The following is a 21,780-nucleotide window of genomic DNA, read 5'->3' on the forward strand; positions in this document are numbered from 1 at the left end:
TATACAGAATTTTTTGTAGCTGCAATATTAATATTCGGCAAGGATCACTTTTCCCTTAGAGGTGATGCTAATACCCCAGTTTACCTTATCATGGCTTATAAATGTTATATAGGCTATATCTATTCCTGTTCCACAATAGAATAATAAGCGTGATTACGAATAAAAACTTCTGGTATTTACATATACCGATAATTCATTTTTATTTTTACTGAAAATGCGTATTATATAGGAGCGTATAGAGAAGAGGGAGTTGTCTGAAACTAGAGAAACGCACTTACAGTACATGTATTTAATATCTTCATTAATGTTTATGTAAATGTATGAAAAAACAAATATATCTATTGATTAATTAATGTATTAATAGTTAAAGTTTATTAATTAAAGTAATAGTTAGTGGATATTAAAAGTCCACAAAATAGTTTTTCATAGCATTTCCTTTTTGTTATTTAAATAGTTCTAGTTTGCAATGATTTTATTACAGTTTTTAAATATAAATAAATAAATAAATAAATAAATAAATAAACTGTAATTTTAAACTTTTAAATATTTGTAAATTTTTAAAATAATTAAATATATTTAATTAAAATGATTTGAAAATGTATATATTTTTCAAATGATTATTTTTCACTTATCTATTCAAAGATATGACTTTCGCCAACATTTCCATTAAAATTTCCAAAGTCCATTCCTGTGTTTTATTTAAATTTTGAGTAAAGCAAAGTTTGATTTAATTTAAGTTAGAGGCATTTAAAAATTTACACTCAACTGCAAAAATTTCTTGCCTGTTTATATTAAAAATTAATATCACTATAAATTTAAAAAATCAGTCAAGTTATGTCTTACTAAGAAATGGAACTTTTGCAATTTAATATTTATTTATAGTTTACATGAAACTATTAAGCTAAAAACTGATTTAAAATAAAACATTTATTATATTATTCATTACACTGTATAAGGGAATTTAGAACACTAATACCAAGGTTAAATATTAAGATAACAGAGCAACATTTTAATAAAATATTAAGCCTGTTATTGTCTGGAAGGTTAAGAAAATTAAATTGAATGCAAATGAAAAAATAAATAAATCCAAGAAAGACAGTAAAAAGTCATTGTTTAGATTCTATGTAATGTTATTGTTATTAATTTTTATTATTAAAAAAGGAAATAAAACAGGTATTAAGAATCCAAATCAGTAAATAAAACATTGTTTTAAATCTGCCTCCATGTCTAAATGAAATAAATTCTGACCACCTTGAGTAATTTTCTTAGATTAACCCCATTTGATTAATATAATTGTAAGTTATGTAAATTGAAAGAACTGATTATTAATAAATAATTTAATTTTATCATTTATTTACTGTATTTTACCAGTATTATCTGGTTAAAACAGAAATGAATGAAATCTTTTCAGTAATAAAATGTAATTCTTAAATTCGGTACTTGATTTATTATTAATTTTCTTGAGAAATTTCAAAACATTTGAATTTTAACTTTAAATGTTTTTAATTATTTATGCCTGTAGATTAGACTTGTCATTGTAGTTTATCCCCAGGGACTTTCTTGAGTTATGTAGCTAGATTTTGATTTTTTTTTTTCCATTTAAATATTGCTTGTAATAGATATTCAGATAAGTACATAAATTACCTATAAATTATTTACATAAAATGTTTTCATTACATTAAGTTGTAAACAGAATTTCAAGATGTAAAAAAATTTGTTTTATACCGAAAAAACCAAAAGCAAAAATATGACACTGATTTACTGTAATACTGAACTGATTGAATATTGAATACTTACAGGCATTTTGTTACAGTTCTTATGAGATTTAATGAAAAAATTATTACTAGTTTTTGTCTGTTTTTAATAAAATTGATTAAATCATCATACACATAGAGTTTTCAATGAAAAAACTGAGAAATTTATTAAACTGTACAAAACTTGGTTCAGACCTCTCTTCAGTTCATTACATTAATAGAAGTATAGCTGAAATTATTATAAAAATTTAGATGGTTTAACAAATATTAGATTTAATATATTGTGATCTGACAAGATTCAGAAATGAATTTGATTTCTTTGTTAGGAAGCTCCCTAAACCTAATTTCAATTCAAATTGTATTCCTTGGAGCAAAATCTTTTCTCTTATTGATTTCTGATGATGGACATAGAGTCAAAAAGTACTTGAGTTTTCTATAAAAGTTTGAATTTGATCTAATTTTTTCTGATTAAAATACGTTTCTATTTTATCCATCTATATCTTTTAATTTTCTGTATTATTATTCTATTTTTTCTTTTGAATAGAAACAAGCAAAAATTTTTCTATTTATCCATGTAAAATTATTGTGTGTATAAGCTTGAATATTATTTTTTCTTTCATTTGAATTCATCTAATTTTTGGGAATTTAATCATATTTCAAATACTTAATGCAAGTTTTCTATATGCAAGTAGATTCTTAAAAATATCTAAGTATTTTATCATTACTTATACATGTGTCAGCATTGACAATTTTACAGCTTACAGGGTAAAATGCACAGAGTAAAAAGAACCCTGAATTTTGTTTTAATGCAAGATATTTATTTTTCAATTTGTTTAAGATCTCTTAGAATTATATTTTTTTACCTAAAGTAAAAAATGACAATAATAATATTTCTTAATATTATATAAATCTGATAGATAGTCAAAGTAACAAAGACATCTGCTTTTTATTCTGATAAATCTATATTTGAATGCAGACATGGCTGTCGACAGCATGTTTGGGGCCTAGGATAGAATGGGCCCCTTTAGCACCTTAGCATGCTCCTCTAATTCTTTACTGAGCCTCTTTTGTCAAGTTTTTTTTTCTGTTTTTTTTTTTTTAATAAATTAAATACAGTACATGAAATGTTTCTGTATTAACAGAAAACAGTTTAAACGATTTTATTTTTTGTTAGTAAAAATAGCATTAATTTATAGAGATAGAAATCACTATAGACCCCTAAATTTTCTTTGGACTGGAGATTTTTCACCAGCTTCCTCTCTACAGCCCTGAATACAGATTAAATCCTCAGAAATTCTTCATGTGTGATGTGGCCTGAGTATGTTGGATCCTGTTCCTTATTGACAAGACAACCCAATTGTGGATCTGTCCAAAGCCATAATAGGTAAGAAATGAATACCTTCTTAGTACAATACATTCTAGATGAGAAAGGTAAAAATAAATAAAAACAAAAAAATATTTTTATTAAATCCTGAAAAAATTTTTATATTTATTTAAACTCGAAAATTCGGTATGACATTTTTTATTGATTTTATTTTTAAGTTAAATTTTAAGTGGTATGGTAACTTTAATTGATTTCTTTATGTTTGTTACCAGCAAAAATTCATTTTGCATAAATATATACTGGTATATTATTGATATATATATATATATATATATATATATATATATATAATTTTAATGCAAAAAATTAGAAATATGATGTAAATTAATAAAATTATCTTGAAAATAGATAAAATAAAATAAGTCAGAGACTTTTAAAAATATTCTAAGTGCAAAAATGTAAAATGAAGTTTTCATTTTAAAATATTTCCACTTTTCAAATTAAAGTTTATCCATCAAATTCAATAATCGTCTGTTCATTTCCTATTCAGATCTGCTGCTAGGAATGATGAATATAATTGTATCATTTTTCATATTAAGTAAAAATACGAAAAGATATTAGGGCTTTTTGTCATAATAAAAGTTAAAAACATCCTGTTTTTTTTCTAAATACAAAAATAGGAATAACTTTTAAAAAAAATTATTATTTATGCTTTTATGTAGAGGATTAAACCCTTCAATAGTAAATGGCATTGTGTGCTAGAAAAACCATAAATAAACATATAAGTTTCTTTAGTACTTCCTATAATCTATTTGATAAATAAGATAAATTCACAAAAGGAGGAAACATAATAGATCAAATCTTGAATATATACAGAAAGTTTGATCTTATACTTCCTTTTTTCATTTCTATTTACTATTTCTCATTGTTCTGCTTAAAATAATTTGCAGTAATATCTTACACAAATATGAGATAATTCATATTTACTTTATTTATCTTCTTAAAACATTACAGATATTATTTTTTTTGTTTTTTACTCATTAAATAGTATTTTAATTTCTGAGATTTTGAATGTAAATTAATAACATTTTTCTCTATTGTATAAATTTTAGTTTTTTAGGATTTAATTCTAAGACATTATTATGCTGAAAATGGAAATTCTTATTTTTTTTAGTCTTTTTTTTTTTGTATGTTACAAGCATTGGAATTTGTAAGTGTTCTGAGAGTAACCTGTCTACTGTTTTTGACATCATTTTCTTTAGTATATAATAAACGAGAGTTAAAAAGGTTTCAATTGAAATGTATAATATAAGAATTTCACTGAATTGAACTTTGAGTAATGATGATAATGTTATAAACCATTAAAAAAAGTTTTTTATAAGCCGATATATTGATCACATAAGTTCTTAAAACCAATTTTTCCAACATCTCTTCTAATGTCAAGTCTAATACATAGTTATATAAAATTAATTGTTATTTGATGTCAAAATTTTATATCATATACATTTTGTACAGGATGATAATTAGATTTCCTACATAATATTGGAAATAAAATTGGATAAGAGCAGCTTTATAGTAGGCCTGCTTCAACAAATTAACACTGAGCAGACATTACCGAGTCTATGTAAAATCATTAACATTGATTTTCGATGATATGGGAGCATGCAAACATCAGTCTAATCCTACATATAACTTTATATTATTTTTGTACACAGAAATAATGTGAAGTTATTTAAAGTTAATATATAGTATTAATGAAAGAGTGATAAATTTATTACAATTCTTTTATTTACACAGCTGTATTTATTTAAGAAATTCTGTTAACAAGTGGAAAATGGGCATAAATTTTTATTTACATGAAAATAAACAGAGAACAACTCACACATTTTTCAGTTTTAAACTTTAAATCAATTGTTTTACATTAATTCAATGGTTTTATATGCCATATGTTTTTTAAAGATCTTTAAACGTTTAAATAATGCATTTTTATTATATAATGTACAGTACATACAAGTGGGTATGTATAGTATGTCTGTATGTCTCTGATAACATAAATTATTTTTAAATTTATTTAATAATAATTATCAATACATAAAATTTATGAATTGTGGATAAATAATTACTCAAGATTTCTTGATGATATGTTTTATAATTTGTCAAATTAAAAATAATAGATAAAAAAGTTAAGTTTTTTATCTTTTATTAATTCTGATAATATTAAATTACATCTGAAATTATAGAAGCAAAATCTTTTATATGTAGATGTATGTATGTTTTTTATTAATTTATATTAAAAATGTATTTGTTTAATTTTTTAAATATATTTAATTATGTGGGAAGTTTTCTGTTTTAAAAGAAAGAATTTAGTTGCAGCTAAAGCAAAGCATATAAGATTTTTTTTAGCAAATAAGACAAATTTTTATATAAATTATCCATTGAAAATTGGATGGACTAGTTAAATGCCAATGTTGACATTAATTAGAAAAAGTTAATAATGTTTTAAATATTTAAAAATCAAATTTTGTTCATACTTGATTAACCTTTATGTGAAATACAGGCAATAATCTTTTTATATGGTTTCTAAATCAATCTGAAGAGTAAGGAAATATTGAAATATCTTCTTTTGATATTCAAAAATCATTTCTTGAGATGTGGAACCAATCAATTTTCTATTAGAAAAATTTATTAAGGCATAAAAAGCGCAAAATAAATTAACCGGACGGATCAGGTGTTATTCATAATCCAGGTGCAGTCTTTAAAAAGATCCAATTAATAACTGGAACGAAACATGTAAAACATGTAAGTGAGAAAGATTATTATTCCGAGATATTCTTTTGATCATTCAGTTATAAAATGGCCATAAACGACCTTTTAAATATATCTTTTTTGAAGCTCAACCGCTATAAACGTTAATGATGAATGATTAGTCGAAGGCTTGGTCGTTTTGAAAATCGTCCTTGAAACAATTTTTTCATCCATCCTTCGTGAAATGACCGTGGTAGCGTTACGTCCGGGTATTTTTATTATCCAAAGCGATTGTTTACGAATTTAAAAACGTTTTTATATGGATAATAAAAAGAATAAAACTGAGAAGAAGGCGACGTTCCATCTTGGAGTTTTCTCTTTCAATAAAGTCTTCGGGAATTCTTCTTGTTTACTTTTTCACATGTACATGGTTCGGTCTGCGAAACTATATTTGACGTTTCTTGTCATCTGCTATTGACAGTATTTACCGTGCAGACGCCCCTTGGGGTGAACTATGACCTCTGTCTTCTTTCTTAACAAACCTTTCTTCCAAAAGGTGGTATTCATTCCCTCCGAGATGACACATGATGCAGCATTCGGTGTTGACTCATCTGCACTTACGGCTAGATTCGAATAAAGAAAACAATATACAAATCCCCGATAGTGATGCACGAAAGAGGTTTTTGTCATACGAAATGGAAAGCTGACACGATTCGTATTCACTCCGTTGTATTATCTTTCGGAACCGTTTTTAGCTGATATAAGTGATCTGACATTTTTAGAATTTTTTTCATGTGAAATAAATACATGAGACGACACAAAAGAAATTTTAAAAATTAAAAAAATTACTTTTATTCCTATTTAATTAGTTATTATAAAATTCGCTAGATGGCGTTACCGATTGGAAATTTTTAATGGAGACGAAAACTATTTTTAAAAAGTGGACTAATTGGTGATTTTTCTTTTAACGTTTTAGACTTAATTTCGTGTTTAATGTTTAATTTTCTATAATTAGAATTGTTAAATAGAATTTAAAATAAATAAAAACGCTTAGATTTAATTCCATCGTTTATTAATGCTCATTAATGATATACTTGGCTTTGATTTAGTCTGATAATATGTGCTTATATTTATTTATTCTGGTAAATGGTACAAATTCCCAAATCAGAAATGGTCCATTTTTTCACGTCTTGGACTCAGTTCCATTATTTATAACTTTATATAAATGGAACTTCATCTTAAAAGATCAAAAAAGGAGACCAGTTCGTGTTTGTTGATCTCTGATATAAATGCCATTTTTTTTTTCTTTCTTTTATCTTCATATTGTTAGGCCTACTTCTAGTTCAATTTATGAGAATTTATAAAATCAAGCATTAAATATAAAACAATACGTTCCTTCCTTCCTCCTCCTCGTTCGTTTCGTCAAGATGATAAACTTTAACGTAGCATCTCCGTAAGATCGTAAAGAAACTTGATGCTTAAAATATTAATGGAACCGTTTTGAAGTATGCCGGAAAAGTATGGCGCTTATTAAATTAAACTAAGTCGACTTAAAGAGACTTTATGAGAAAAGAGGAAGGAAGATTTAATACTTGTTTACATGAAATATTAAGCAGTTGAGTGTGCTACAAAGTAGCTGCAGAGAGAATGATTATAAATGCTTATTAAATGATCATTTGTGGCTAAAAATACTATTCAGAAACCGTAAATACATTTAAACTAATTCTTTGGAAGATTAATCTTAATCATTAATAGATTCTTGTAGGGTTTATATACATTTATGTAGATTAATTATGTAAATGACCTACAGTTACATCATTCTGTTATCAGTCTCTTAACAAGTTATATAAGAAAAAAAATGTGTTTAAAATAATAATAAAATCTTTGTCTCCACATTAAAAACTCTTTTCTCACTAATTTCAAGCATATTAAAGCTTAAATATTCAAATATTTAACAAAAATCTTTTAAATTGCATTGTAAAAAATGTAATAATGATGATGAATAAATGTTTAAAAATGCTTTAATTTAAAAGTTTAATTCTTAGAATGACAATAGTTTAATTTTGCATGTGATGATTTTGTGGTTTGTGAATTTGTAACTACCTGTCTAACCACTGTAAACTTTTTATTTAATTAATGAAAGGTTATAATGTAGTAGAATTATAAATTTGATACGTAAACTTATTTCATTAATAATTATTAATGAAATATACCCTAATGAATATGATTATCATTGTATAATTTAACATTGAAGATAACATCTTTGATTTAGCATAATAATAAAACTTGATTGTAAAACTATAATTAATTTATATTTTATCTATTTAAAATAATTTATATTTTTATTTTAAAGATAATTATCTTTAAAATAAAAATTACCTTCTTTCTTCTTTTTTTTTTTCTTTGTAAATAACTTTTATAACTAGTATGAATAATGGGAAAGATAACTGATAATTCTGATAATAAAAGGTGATTAATGTGCTTTAAAGTAAATTTGACTTATAAAATTTTGATATTATTTTTTGAATTTTTGTAATAATTTATTATTAAATAAGTGAAATGTTTTATTATTTTAATTGCAGATTAATGAGAAAAATGAATATTGTCAATTTGGAAAGTAAAGTTTACAAGTTACTTATATATGCTTTTATGTTGGTTTTAAAGAATTATAATTGATAAATATGAAATATTCATTAATTTTATACATCATAATTATTTTTTATTAAGTATATGAACATTTACTGAGATATAAAATTGACACAGGATAGGAATGATAGCTTCGGTCTCAATCATTAGCTGTAGAATCAGTGCTGAATTTGATTTGAGTGGGCCTTTACTACTTAAATCTTAATAACTAACAGAAATTATATTTTATTTCATGATCAGACATCATTCTGATTATTTATTTAATTTGAGAGCATTATAATAATTTAAATAATGTAAATGTGTTACTTAAACTGTTGTAATACTTGCAAATTTAGATAAAATAAATGTAATGTTGTATATAATTTAACATAATTATTATAACTAAATTCTAATACCGCATCTTTCGTACTTATGCTTGTACTTCATAAAAATGATTAAAACATTTAAAAATGTATAAGAAAGAAGCTTTTATTCTTAAAATTTTAAAAGGCCACAGCCAGAATGACCCCACAACATTCTAGTATTTTCAACTTTGATTTAGTATTATTTTCTGTAGCATATATAAATATATGACACTTTACTGTGTTAATATTAGTTTAGAATCCAAAAATAATAAGTATAAATGATAATAAGTGAAATATAAAACACTTTAAATTCCAAAGATGTAAAAAGTAATAAAGTCAGATGCTTTTTACAACACTCCAGAATCCCCAAATGATTTAGAACTCCCTGTGTCATCTGTGAAAACATTTAGCATCTGTATAAAGTCAATCAGAACAGGCCTCGTAGACTGGTGACGTTTCATATACACAAGTAAAACTAATGTCAATGCATTATAAATCTATAAATAATCTAGTTCTTTTTAGCTTTATAACATTAAAAAATAAAGTTTAAAACTGTAATATAATATAAGTGCTTGTAATATAATAATATAATAAGTACTTGTAATATAAGTGCTAAAAATTAATAAAATTACATAAATTTCGAGATTTATTTATAAAAATCTAATCTAAAGCATAGCATGAATTTTCATAGCATAAAAATACTACTAAATATATAAAATTTTAAATAGTTTTTTTAAAAAATCTATTCATAGGTAGGCCTGTATTAAGTTTAAATCTAAGTCTAGAGAATTTAAGATATTAAAATAATAAATTTTAATTAATTAATTTATCTTCTAATTGGTTGTATTTTCTTTTAAATAAAATTCTTGACTAAAGTTAAAACTTTTTGTGATAAAAATCATTCAACTTTGATGAAAAAATTTTAATTATTGCTTTTTTATTATAGAATTACATCGGATTATATGATGCTAATTAAGTTAATTAAGTGTAATGAATTTTAAACAGTAATGTCATCGGTAAATATAAAAGATTTTCAAGTTCCTACGCACTCGAAACACTCGGTAAGCAGTATAAGTTGGTAAGTAGCATTCGATTTCTGTTAGAAAATGTAAGATTTCTCTGGCTTTTCGGTATTTATCACACACTTACAAACAATATTTATATATAAATATGTAAATGAATTTGAATCATAGACATAAATATAGTAACTTTGATCGAGTAAGTATATAGAAATGCCTCTGTTAATAAATACAAATTCTCGATGATCCGAACGGACGAATTCCAAAGGTATTCGGATTAGCGAAAAATTGTGATGGTTAGTTTGAATTTAGAAGAAAGAAACGTTTTTGAATTAACCTTTTTAAACTTCCACCTGTAAAACTAGAAAGGCCACCGCAATGTCAAGACTTTCTAATTTTACGGTTGATTAGTTTAAAAGAAGTTTAAATATTAAATAAAACGTGACTTTACCTATTTATAATAGTTTAAATTAAAGTTTATTTACAGAATAATGCTATTTTTTTAATAAAAATGTCAATTTTTTTTCAAGCGAAATTCCTGCACTTTTATTTGTCTGAGTAGAGTTTTTTTCGTCTTTTTATTGGGATTTCTAGACATTGTGGCCTTCTGTATAGGGAAACACTTGTTTATATGAGAAATTTAATATTTGAATCGTAAGAGAATAGGCTTTCAGAGACTTTATTTTAAAAATGGATAAGCTGCGATATAAAAGGCTAATTGTTACGTGAAACATTGCTTTTTTCTGTATGAAATGATTTTCACTAATGTATAAACATGGCTACACTAGTGAAAATCATTTCATACAGGAATACGTCCGTTTTTACACCGCAAACTTCATACCAACGAATAAATATTAACGAAATGAATAGAAATAGATAAGTAAAATTACATAAATAGTAAATAGTAATAAAACGTATCCATATTTACATTACAATAAACAGTAATAGCGGTGAGTATAGCGTGTCATTTTCTGAGAATTTTAGTTACATCAAGAAGATTTACTGTTGATTACATTCTCTGTATTTATAGCATGTCTCTTCATAAACAGCCATATTTATCATTAAAACAGAGAAAACACATTTAATATTACTACATGTTAGACATGCATTACTTTTCCTAGAATAGGAAGATTCTAGTTTTTAACTTATCAAATAGCAAGATTTACGACAAAAAAATCGATAAAATTTCGACTCAAGATACAAAAAATTATGAAATTTTGTGATAAAGGATCTTAAACTGTGTTATTAAATGGTTATTAATGAGAGCTGGCAAATAGAATCCCCGAAATTTGGAGGTAAACTTCTTGATAGCGGAAGATTTCTGTATTCTGTTTACTAAAGAGATTCGCTCTTATCGTCAATGATATAAAATCGGTCGACTTTCAATTATAATTACGCTTTTTTAAATCGATATATGAAGTTAAAACGATTTAGTATAAGTTATCTGCACTGATAATTACGCGAAAAACACCTTTTAATAGATTTTAACATTGATCAAATGAGCGATTTTACCATGAACATTGAACTAAATCTAACAGTTTTTATTTTCTATAAATTATTTTTAATAAAAAAGTTTTAAATAAAGCTGATTTAAATATAATTATATAAGTACAACTGATTCATTTTGTATTATTAGTGTGTTACAGGTAACGTTTTTATCTCTTATAAAGTCTTAAACTTGTTAAAGTTTAAATAAGGCCTACTAATTAAGTTCCGTTAACTCGATGATAAAACATAATTATCTTTCTTAAATGACCTTTTAAAAATTCAAATATTCGAATAAAATATAACAATGTTAACGTCCTTAAGCACCGATCTTTACCGTAACGCAAACATTAGTTACATCGTGATGAAACTATTGTATCATACTAGGTCTATCTATACACGCACACACGTGTAATATATATAGTTACGATGTATTATACATATAGATTTATTTTTCCTTATAAGTTTATTATATCTTTTAGAAAAATGCCAACTGTATGCAAAGTTTGCAATTTAGTATTGTAATTTCTACTTCCTCTGTGATCGATGTGTAATTCGTTCAGACTGAAATAAATTTAGATTTTTAATTTTTTTTTTTTTTTTTTTTTTTGCTTTAGTTTGTAGCGATTCTAACAATAGTTTTAACAGTGATTAATTCTGATCTGTAGCGTAACTAGAACCGAATTAGAACGTGCAAACTTACAGTACATTCGCCCCTATACCATTGTGGAAGTAACTACTAGCGTGTGGATAGAATACTCTTTAATGCTGTATACAGCTATATACAGAAGTATAAGTGAATTTGTCGCATTCAAATCTTCTCCCTGTATCTTTTTTCCCTACTTTATTTATGAAGATAAGGGGTCCTCCCCTGTTACGCTACTGATTCTGGTGATATTGCTCAATTTGTAGGCTCTTGCAGGAAATATCCGCTTAAAATCGAACGGTTTTGTAGGATAGTAAACATTTACATCTTTAATAATCAATTTACTTAAAAAACGCTTTTAAATGCCTTTTTCTTTGTAATTTTAAGTATATTACATGATGCATACCTTCCATTTGCTAATATTTGTATTAAATAACTCGATATTTTATTTTAATTATATAAAATGCTTAATAATAGCTTTATGTTTTATGTACTCATTTAACCATTCGCGCCATGCGATATTCTTTAAATTAATTCGAAGAAAAAATAGAAAATTCGGCGTATAAGTTAATAAAATTATAAAGAATTAATATTTGTATAAACGGTTTGAACGTTTCCTAATTGTTTAGGAACAGAAATGATTCATTTTATTAAGAAAATAACTGCAGCTAAGTGAGAAAGATAAGAGTAAAAAAAATTGCGAAGAGAAACAATCGCGAAAGGTGATAAACAGTGCGAGGTTTTTATCATGTTTTATTATCAGGACTAAGTGCGAGGTTAAGAAATAATTGAAAATCATCTATAAAGATTCGTGTGTATTTATTTAAGTGATGGTTCTGTTGATTGCTTAGGCGAGGAGTCGTCGAAGTGATGATGGGGTCGACACAATGGTTCGTCACGATTTATCTTTCTGCCAACACTGAAAATCATCGATCATAACGTAAATTTGAGACGCTTTTTCTGGGGGGCAACAAACGATTATTAATTACATCAACAAAACATGCGAGGCTGCTCGAGTTTGGCCTTCTTTTTTTTCTTTTTTAAATCGAATTCTGATAGAATTCTTAGCTGCCAAAAACAAATGAAACGGATGAAAAATGTCGGTAACTGTAGATGGAGACCAGAGAACTGTTAGGAAGTTGCTTGCCCTTCTTTGGAAGCAAACAATTAAAGAAGTTTTCAAGTGGGCGAATGGTAAGCAATCCGTGTTTGAGAAATACATGTTTTGTTTGCTCTTCCTATTCCGTTAACACCGCCAGGATTTGAATTTTTATAGTAAAAATTTCAGTTCGTTTATTGCCTTAAAAAACGTATTTAATACACTGATATTACTGTAAAATTTAATAAGAAAACTTGAAGAATTGCGAAGGAAGCGATCTAGAAAATTGGAACAAGAATTTCTTTACAAACTCGGCTTTAAAGTGGCATAAAGGATAAGAATTGATGGGCTTAAAAGGGGCAAAACTTTACGCTTTGCCCTTTAAAGAAGTAGGCTCGACAGGAGGAAAGTCTCAACAATAGAAAGTATAAAGGAACTGTTAACAATTGTATAAAGAAAGATCTAGAAGTTCAAGATAATTAATTATCTGTAATAAAACTAGATGTCTAAATTTAAAAAAAAAAAAAAAAATTGATAAACGTAAGAATACGCTGTTGAAAATTTCTATAATTTTCCGTTTCTGTCAGGCGAATCGTTAAAATTACAACATTTCGTTCCTTCTCGTGATGTGAAGAATGAAAAATGATAACAATTATCCTATAATTTTAATTTATAATCCTTTCGATTAATGAAATTCTCAACGCCTTCGAGTCAAATATAAATATAATCAATGTATTTGTATCAGTCAATGATGATATATCTAAGAGAGTGCTGAATCTTTTATTCAGCCATCAATCTTATAAAGATAACTTATTTATTTAGTTACACTAGTGAATTAGATGCTTCCTCCACTTAACTTAACTTCTTATCTGTTGCATAATAAAACTGTAACTCGAATTTATTTAATCCAGGAGTTACAGAATTAAAATTTCTAAACCACCATTTTGAATTTAACGTGTGATAAAGCCTGCGTGTTCGACTCAGTCTGAGCCTTAAAATTATAGCTTAGTCGAAACATCTGGCATTAAAATGAGGACGTTTCCTTCTTAGAATAAAGCGATTAAATATTTATTTTGATTTCAAAAACCTAATTCAGTGAGAGAATTCTGCAAATTACATCGAATTTTATCCGTTTTATACATTTATTTTTCGAGTTATTATGAAATAAAGATGCAGTCCATCCTCTAAACCTAGAAAGAAAGACTTTAAATGTTTACTTCTATAGAACTTATCGATCGATAACACGACCTTAGTGTATATAACATGTGTAGTGTTTAGTCCTAGTTCATAAATTTTAGCAAAATGGCTGAATGAAAACTCCCTCCCGTCCTAATGCCAGCCATAAAATTTCGATTTTATTTAATTTAAAACACAAATCTAAAGCGAAATAAAGTAATTTATGTAAGATAATTTAATATTACATCAACGAAATCTGATTCTAAAATGTACATTTTTTAAATAAAGATTCATTACTAATTCATTGAGAATGTGAAGCGCTTGCGTTTTTCTTTTAAACTCGTGGAATTCTAAATAGAAATAATTATAAATTAAATTATTTTATAAATATTAAATGGAGTAATCAACAGCCGAAATTCCCTACTTCTTGCTGCTTAACCTTTGAAGTTCTTAAGTTAATATAATTACAAAATTAACTGGGATAAAGGGAGAAATTCATTGTGCTATAACATTATAAACTTCATATTAGTTCAAATTTTTGAATTGTTTCTATCCATTCCTTTCATACAAGTTACATAAATGCATTAAATATTTATAGATTAATTAAATTACTAATTAAAAGCCTTCTAATATAACTTATTTATCATGTCATTAAATATATAATTTATTTAAATTTACGTATTTTTAATTAAAATGTCACGTAATCTCCATTAAACTTTATTTCTGTAAGGTTTTATGATTATAATTTTTATAGGCCTTCTAATCGAATTTTCTTTAGAAATTTTAAATTAAAATTATTTTTTTACCGTCGTTTCGGGTCCATATATAGAACTTTAAGTAAGTAAGTTAATTTTTATGTTAACTGTAAAATGTCACACGTTCTAATCTAAATATGCTGTAAAAGTTGTGAAGATAATTGTGTTTTTATTTAAATTAAATTAAAAATTTATAATTTATGTATTAATTTATATAAAATGTATATATTTTAAAAATAATTAAAGTAAAAGGAAATGAAAAATCAGTAAAAATTGACTTATTAAAGCTATAAAAAAATGAATTTTGAATTAATTTTCCTAAAAATTTGCATATTTTACTTTATAATAAATTAAATAATACGCTAGTTTTTATAGGAAATATTTCGTTTCTTCGGGTTTGAAGACAATTTGAATCGCTATGATTATTTTAAGCTTAATTAATTTTTTTCTGATCTTTAAACTTTGTAACTTGAGGCAAACAGAAGCAAAGTTGGTAAATATATATCCATTATTTATGATATTAATTATTTATAGACTTGTCAGGAATCTTCGATGACTCGTAAAATCAAAATTAATTAGTTTTCTAATAAAGCCAAAAACAAGCAGCTTATTTATGGAAATAATGCAGCCATGCGATTGATATATTCCTCCTTTCTTTACAAATGACTAAATTTATAATACTGTGCGAGGATTGGGTTATGTTTCTATATTTATTTTTATTGTTTTCCTCTATATTCGAAGGTAAATTTCAGTTATATACGACTTATATGTTTATCTTCGAGGTTAGATTTTCGATGTGATTATTTGCATAAAGGCTATTTTTTTCCTTCTTCGTCTTCTTTTTTACTGTGATTAGACTCCGAATTTGTTACAGGCCCCGAAATTACTTAGTCTTTCATGTATGAGACGATGCTAATTGACATTTAATCCTGCTTACCTAAGCAGAGTAAGAACGATAATGTAACCAATGCTCTTCCTAGGCTTTCGGAGGGGGTCGAAATTCATGATTAGTTGATTAAAAGTGATCGTATTTTTTTCAGTGTTGTTCTTCGTTACTTGTGTTTATATAGAACAGCTAATTTATAGGTGTGATGTTAGTTGTCCCCCCTGGCGACTCATTCATCATCAACATCTGTACTCTTAGACTAATTGCGGTTTGTGAAGTGACCGGTCTCAAAAGACCATATATTTGTCACTCTGCACTCCTAAATCTCACACGTGGTCAATATCGAGCGAGCTGAAGTTAGAATGCAGCTTCTGCCAGTAAAGTACCGCCTTTCACCTCGACCGGGAGTTCAACTATTTCAATTTAAATTGGGCATAAAAAATAGCTTCCACTTTAGTCAACGCAGTTAGAGCTTGAGCAATGGAAAGAAAAAATAAAGGAAAAAAGAAGAGTTAAAAGTGGAGAAGCGACCCGACTCGATTTTGTCTCCTGTGCAGTTTCGAGGGTCATTAATTTTATAAAGTAGAACAGACGTGTCTAAATCATTTTAATGAAGTAAGATAAATAATTTGTTAGCGTCCCATTCAATTAAGTGTTATAAAAGCCATAAATAAGATTATTAGCATTGACCACAACTATCCGGACAAGTAGAACAACCATCCCTTCTGACTTATCAGGTGAGGAGTGTTAACGAGTGCAACTCCATCTCCTTCAGGAACGTGTTGCGATTTATTATCCTTAACCCCGACTGACTTAGCTCCCCAGAAGGAGAAGTCTTTGTCTGAATTGAGAAGGTCGCAAATAACCTGATGGCTTCATCACAAGCAGAAGAAGATGAGTAGTTTATGAAAAAAAGGTGCTACAGACCGCTAGTTTCCCACAGCTTGACCTTCTATCCAGTTTTACCCGACCGATTGAAAGTCGTTGGGGTGTATAATGTTCTTAGAAAGAAATTTAATAGATGTTGGATTTTACTACTTTAGAAAGAAATTAGATAAGGTCTGTAGTTATTGAGATCTTTCCCTTCTCTTTTGATGTAATAATTAGGTGCAGCCGAGCTTGTTTATCGATAAAGTAAAGTTTGCTTGTCAATGATTCAATTTTTTATAATTACCGACAAGTAAAAACTAGACAAGCGTTTCCACTATAATAGCGTTTCGACGTCATTACAATAGCAAGGGCCTCTTTCCATCAGCAGCACTGCATTCTGGCAACTTTTGCGTGCTTACATGCAATAAAAGTTACTGGCCATTTAATCACAACACAGACCTGTTTTGTGCCGTTTCCCTTCCAGCCATATCAGCCTCGTCTACTGCTTCGCTTCATATCTGTAATTTCTACATATCTGTTGCTCTTCGGATGCTTTCTTCGACTCCGACTCCATTCTTTAGCTACCAATTCGACAGCGTTCGAGTAAAGACATCGGATACGAGCGGCGTGGGAAGTACAGAATGCAAACTTCTGACGCAAACTGATTGCGTAATGTCTGGTATTTTGCGTCGGACGTGTGCGACAGTTAAGGCGTCAGGGTGTTTCCCCCTTATTTCGACGGGTGGGATATTCTGAACTGCCTGACAGTCCACACCCTGAGTGCGGTAGGGGTCGAGCAATCGCTATTGACGCTATTTGTCACTGTGTAGCAACGAGTTGGACTTGGCACGGCGATTCCCGATTAAACTCTTGAAAAATGTGACTGGTGTGGGTAAATACTACTTTGCAATCTGATTTTTCTGAAAGTCCAGGTGCTCCGAAGATTCTTCGGGAGCCTCGTCCACGATCTTCGGAGACGGCTCTCGTTGACGAAGGAGCACCACAGAAATTTGAAGAATTCCTCCGATAATTTTACCTATCGTCAATTATTTTTTCTCGTCTTGGCTTAAATTTAAACAAGAAAAAATTAAATTTACCAAAAAATTTTTTGAAAGTTTACGAGAATGCTACTTTTGTTACAGGTGGAGAATATTAAAGGCCTTAGTAAATATTCAGGACGCCCATAAGGCCAAAGGGGCAATTTTTCCGGGTGTCACACAAAAGAGGGGCCCCGCAGAGTTAACCTTGTTTTGGCTAGCAGAAAAGGTTCGCTATCGCATTTTATCCCGCAATGGGTTGCTTTTATTTTCATTAGAGAGTAATTAGAGACGTTTCGCCCTTTACAACATGGTTTGCCATAGAAAAATGTTAAAGAGTTTCTTTAAAATTTCTCCTGGCCTTAAAATTTTCTGTTGGACAAACTGGCAACGAAGTTCGAGAAGCTGGTAACAAATGAAAATTGTTTTTTTGAAGTGGATTCTGAAAAAAACTAAGATTTGTTACTGGGGTAGGGCTTGTAGCCTCTGATTTATGGCACTACCTGTAGGCCTAATCAAAATTAAACTAATAGATTTATTATCTAAATTTTCTACAGTAAGGAATAATAATTCTGTATCTTTAAAATTCAAATATTAACGCTTCGCTTCTTACGAATTTATACACCAACCAAGAGTTTGTTTCTCTAGTATTTAAGGTGTTTGACTCCGAAAATGAACATATTTTACAACTTTATAATAAAATTTTATTAAATTTTTCATCGAAAATGAATTTGGAAAGAATCGTCTCGACTTTTAAGCGAGGATGTTAGGCATATGCGATAAATAATTTTATCGAATACTTGGAAAATATTAAGGAAAATGATTGAATGGCCACGTTAAAACCTCAGCGAAGTCGGCTAATTATCGAACATAAGAGAAATTTTTGAAGAGCATCGAATCGTGAGAGAGAAATCGGTGATTAAGTGAGGACATCAGACTTTAATAATCTTTCCCGCAGTAAAAAGATATTCCCTTCTGTTTGTTATCGTTATTCTAACAATGTCTGCTGTTAAGGAGCTGGTTACGCCCGAGGCCATAGCGTAACAAAGTGACCCGAGTAAGAAAGGCATGTCGAGATAGTGTGACATGTCATCTGCTGTCGCAACGTGATAGGATCCTCTGTACATCGTTCTAATCACTTTAAAAGTCAATCGCAAGCATTGAACAACGTCACTGCCCTTATCTGACCATCTGGTTCGAAAGGCATTGTGTTCCTGGAGTATCGCTTGCAAAGAATTCCTCCCCGGAGCAATCTCTTTTCATTTTCGTTTTTACTCTTAAAATACCAAATTTCTTAATGGGTATCTCTTATATTTAACAATGGGATTACGCATTACTTCCTACGGCCGCGCGACCAATGGCGTAACTCTTTTTCTTCCTAAAATTACCGCAGTTCGCCCTTCAGTTCTATGGCTGCACAGAAGCCTACATAAAACCCTTTTATCTTTCTCGTTTAGAAAGGCATTTTTAATTAGCGGAAGCTTTTTACATTCAAATGATTTGCCTTTCTTACACCAGCGATCTTTAGAATTATTAATGCTTTCTGCCGATTTAGAATGTTTAATTCGTGTCTTTCAATTCACATCATTTGTAAGTTTCTGTTTCAAAGCTTATCATTAGATTTCTATTTTGCTAATTTGAAAACAATCGTAAAGGTTATTCTAGCGGAAAGGCTGTTTCATACATTGTAACAGTATAATGCTGTACAGATAACAATTTAAGCGAACGCATTCAGGCCTATACAGCATTGATTTGGAGTATAAAAATAATAATTATTATAGTAGAAAGCCTCGAGATTTTTATCTCGGAACTGCCATTTTCCTCGTTTTGTATGGAATTCAGCAACTAGTTGTGTAAATGTACTATAAAAAGTACCATTGGATTCATCGTCAGTCGAATGGTAAGAATGAAAAATTGAAATTTGGAGAAAGTTATTGATTATGAAATATCGTAATCTTAATCGAAAGTATCGAATGAAATAAACATTTAGATTAAGATACTTAATAGAAAGCAACGTAATAAAATTTTAGCATTAATTATAAAGTATAAGAACTTATACAGAAATGCTTAAGAAATTCGGGAATTTGGAGAGAAATTTTGATTATAAGGTATAAATTACCAATGCAAATAGCGATAAAATTGCAGAAAAAGTGTTTAAATTGTAATAATAAGCATTTTCGTTGATAGATTTTGAGTTGAGGTTGAAAACACTTTTAGATTTTAAATTAGATCATCTTAAACCGAAGTTTAAAATCAATATAAAAGAGTCATTTCCTTGAAAAAATTTACAACTTTAATCGTATAAAATATAATTAAATTTAAACTCGATTATAGAGAAAGAAATTTTTTAATAAAATAAGTGGAATTATCTCTCCTCATATACAAAATTATTCCTACTTGACTCGATTTAAGCTCGTTATGAACAATACTTACATCGGAGAGACTAGACCAGGCGGTACCTCTTGTCGCACTTTCTGATGTGTTTGTAGACGGTATCCATCCTCTGCTGAAGAGTCCTCAAAGTCTTTTCTGGAAGATAAGGTAACCATTCGGTCACGGACGAACCTTCGTTTTGAAAACTGCGCTTTAACAATGCGTCCAAAGTACTTCTGTGGCGCAATTTCTTGATAGATTCAGCTGTCCTCCTACGGAAGACGCATAGAGAATCGAGTAAGGAGCGATGAAATTGTTCGTACTTGTCCAGGAGACGGTAACCGTGCACCAGACCCGATTCGTTATCGAGGAAGATCAATAGGCCCGAACGGCGACACTTGGCAAGATTATGAGCCGGAGATCTCATCATCTCGGAGTTCCATTGCTCGTTATACATGTTGTTGACAACCCGATCCAAGTTTGCGGTTAGATAATCAAACAGAATCAAATCGGACCACTGAACCAACTCTACGACGTCTTGCCGACTTCTTCCTTTCAGATCGTCGTCTATGGGATGGAGGCGACGATTTTTGGTGCGAAATTGAGTCGGAATGTAAGCTGGAACGAGACCATCTACAAACTTAGTTAAAACGACAGGCCTGTCGTTAGTCCATTGCGCCAAACTGAGCTGATTAGAGACTCCGTTCCAACGATGGCTGTGTCCATTCACCATGGAAAGTACTGTTGGGGGTAAATTCTCTAATCTCAGCAGTTGGCTCAAATAATAGGAAAAGATTTCACCTTGAATCTGATCGTTGTTCTGGCGGTAACGACAACAAGCACTTACACCACCTTCTAGGATGACGTAGCGATTCTGCATGCGACCGCAACCCTCTTCTACTTTGACAACACGCGATTCGTTCACAAATTTCCTCCATTTGTCGATGTAGGAGTCAGGATATCCACGAGGCATCCATCTTTCTACTTGTTCCGACCAATATATCCCGTCAACCAAAGTCGTGTTGGCTGTAATCACGGGTAAACAGACCACACATCCCAATATCAGCAACGTTAACACATTTATCATGATGATAACAACTTTAAAAGACTCATTTCTAATATTGTCAGCGCTTCATTCTCAGTCTTCTCCTCTCTCTCATCGCTCGTTGTTTGTACGTCCGTTCGTTCCTCCCCCGTCTCAGCAGACTCGCCTCGTCTGGTTGGACGAACCAGATACCTTGTCTGATGACGTCACCAGTTTGCCTATACGACGGAACACCACGTGCATCCTCTAACCACCTAATCTAATCGTTCATTTTTAAAGCAAATATCCCTTTATTATTAATCTAATAGATGACAGCTAATGCCATTAACACATTTTATCACTTAAGAACTCCGCATCCTTTTCTGCTTTGCCTCATTCAATTTTCACTCATTGACTATTTACTTCGCCTGGAAGATTCTTCTTCCAGGCATTCCGGCATATGCATTCCTTCTATTCATTTCCAGAATAAAGAATTTTAACATTTCATTATTAATTGCTACTCCGTTTGATCATTAAACTTAAAACATTCTTTCTCCCAGAGTCACCTCCAGTAAATCCTTTTCTTTTCTCTCATTC

General features: G+C 29.0%; 1 protein-coding gene across 1 annotated transcript; it reads right to left on the reverse strand.

The window, feature by feature from the left end:
• Window positions 1–14,512: 14,512 nt before the first annotated feature.
• Window positions 14,513–21,570, reverse strand: fj (four-jointed). The gene is made up of 2 exons (XM_067268638.1): window positions 20,220–21,570; window positions 14,513–14,588 (listed from the first exon to the last, which is right to left on the reverse strand). The coding sequence occupies exon 1, from the start codon at window positions 21,244–21,246 to the stop codon at window positions 20,230–20,232; it is 1,017 nt and encodes a 338-aa protein (XP_067124739.1). The 5' UTR covers window positions 21,247–21,570; the 3' UTR covers window positions 14,513–14,588; window positions 20,220–20,229.
• Between the last annotated feature and the right edge of the window lie 210 nt (window positions 21,571–21,780).

Source organism: Centruroides vittatus, unplaced genomic scaffold (assembly GCF_030686945.1).
Source record: "Centruroides vittatus isolate TY-2023 unplaced genomic scaffold, ASM3068694v2 contig_329, whole genome shotgun sequence".
Taxonomy (NCBI): domain Eukaryota; kingdom Metazoa; phylum Arthropoda; class Arachnida; order Scorpiones; family Buthidae; genus Centruroides; species Centruroides vittatus.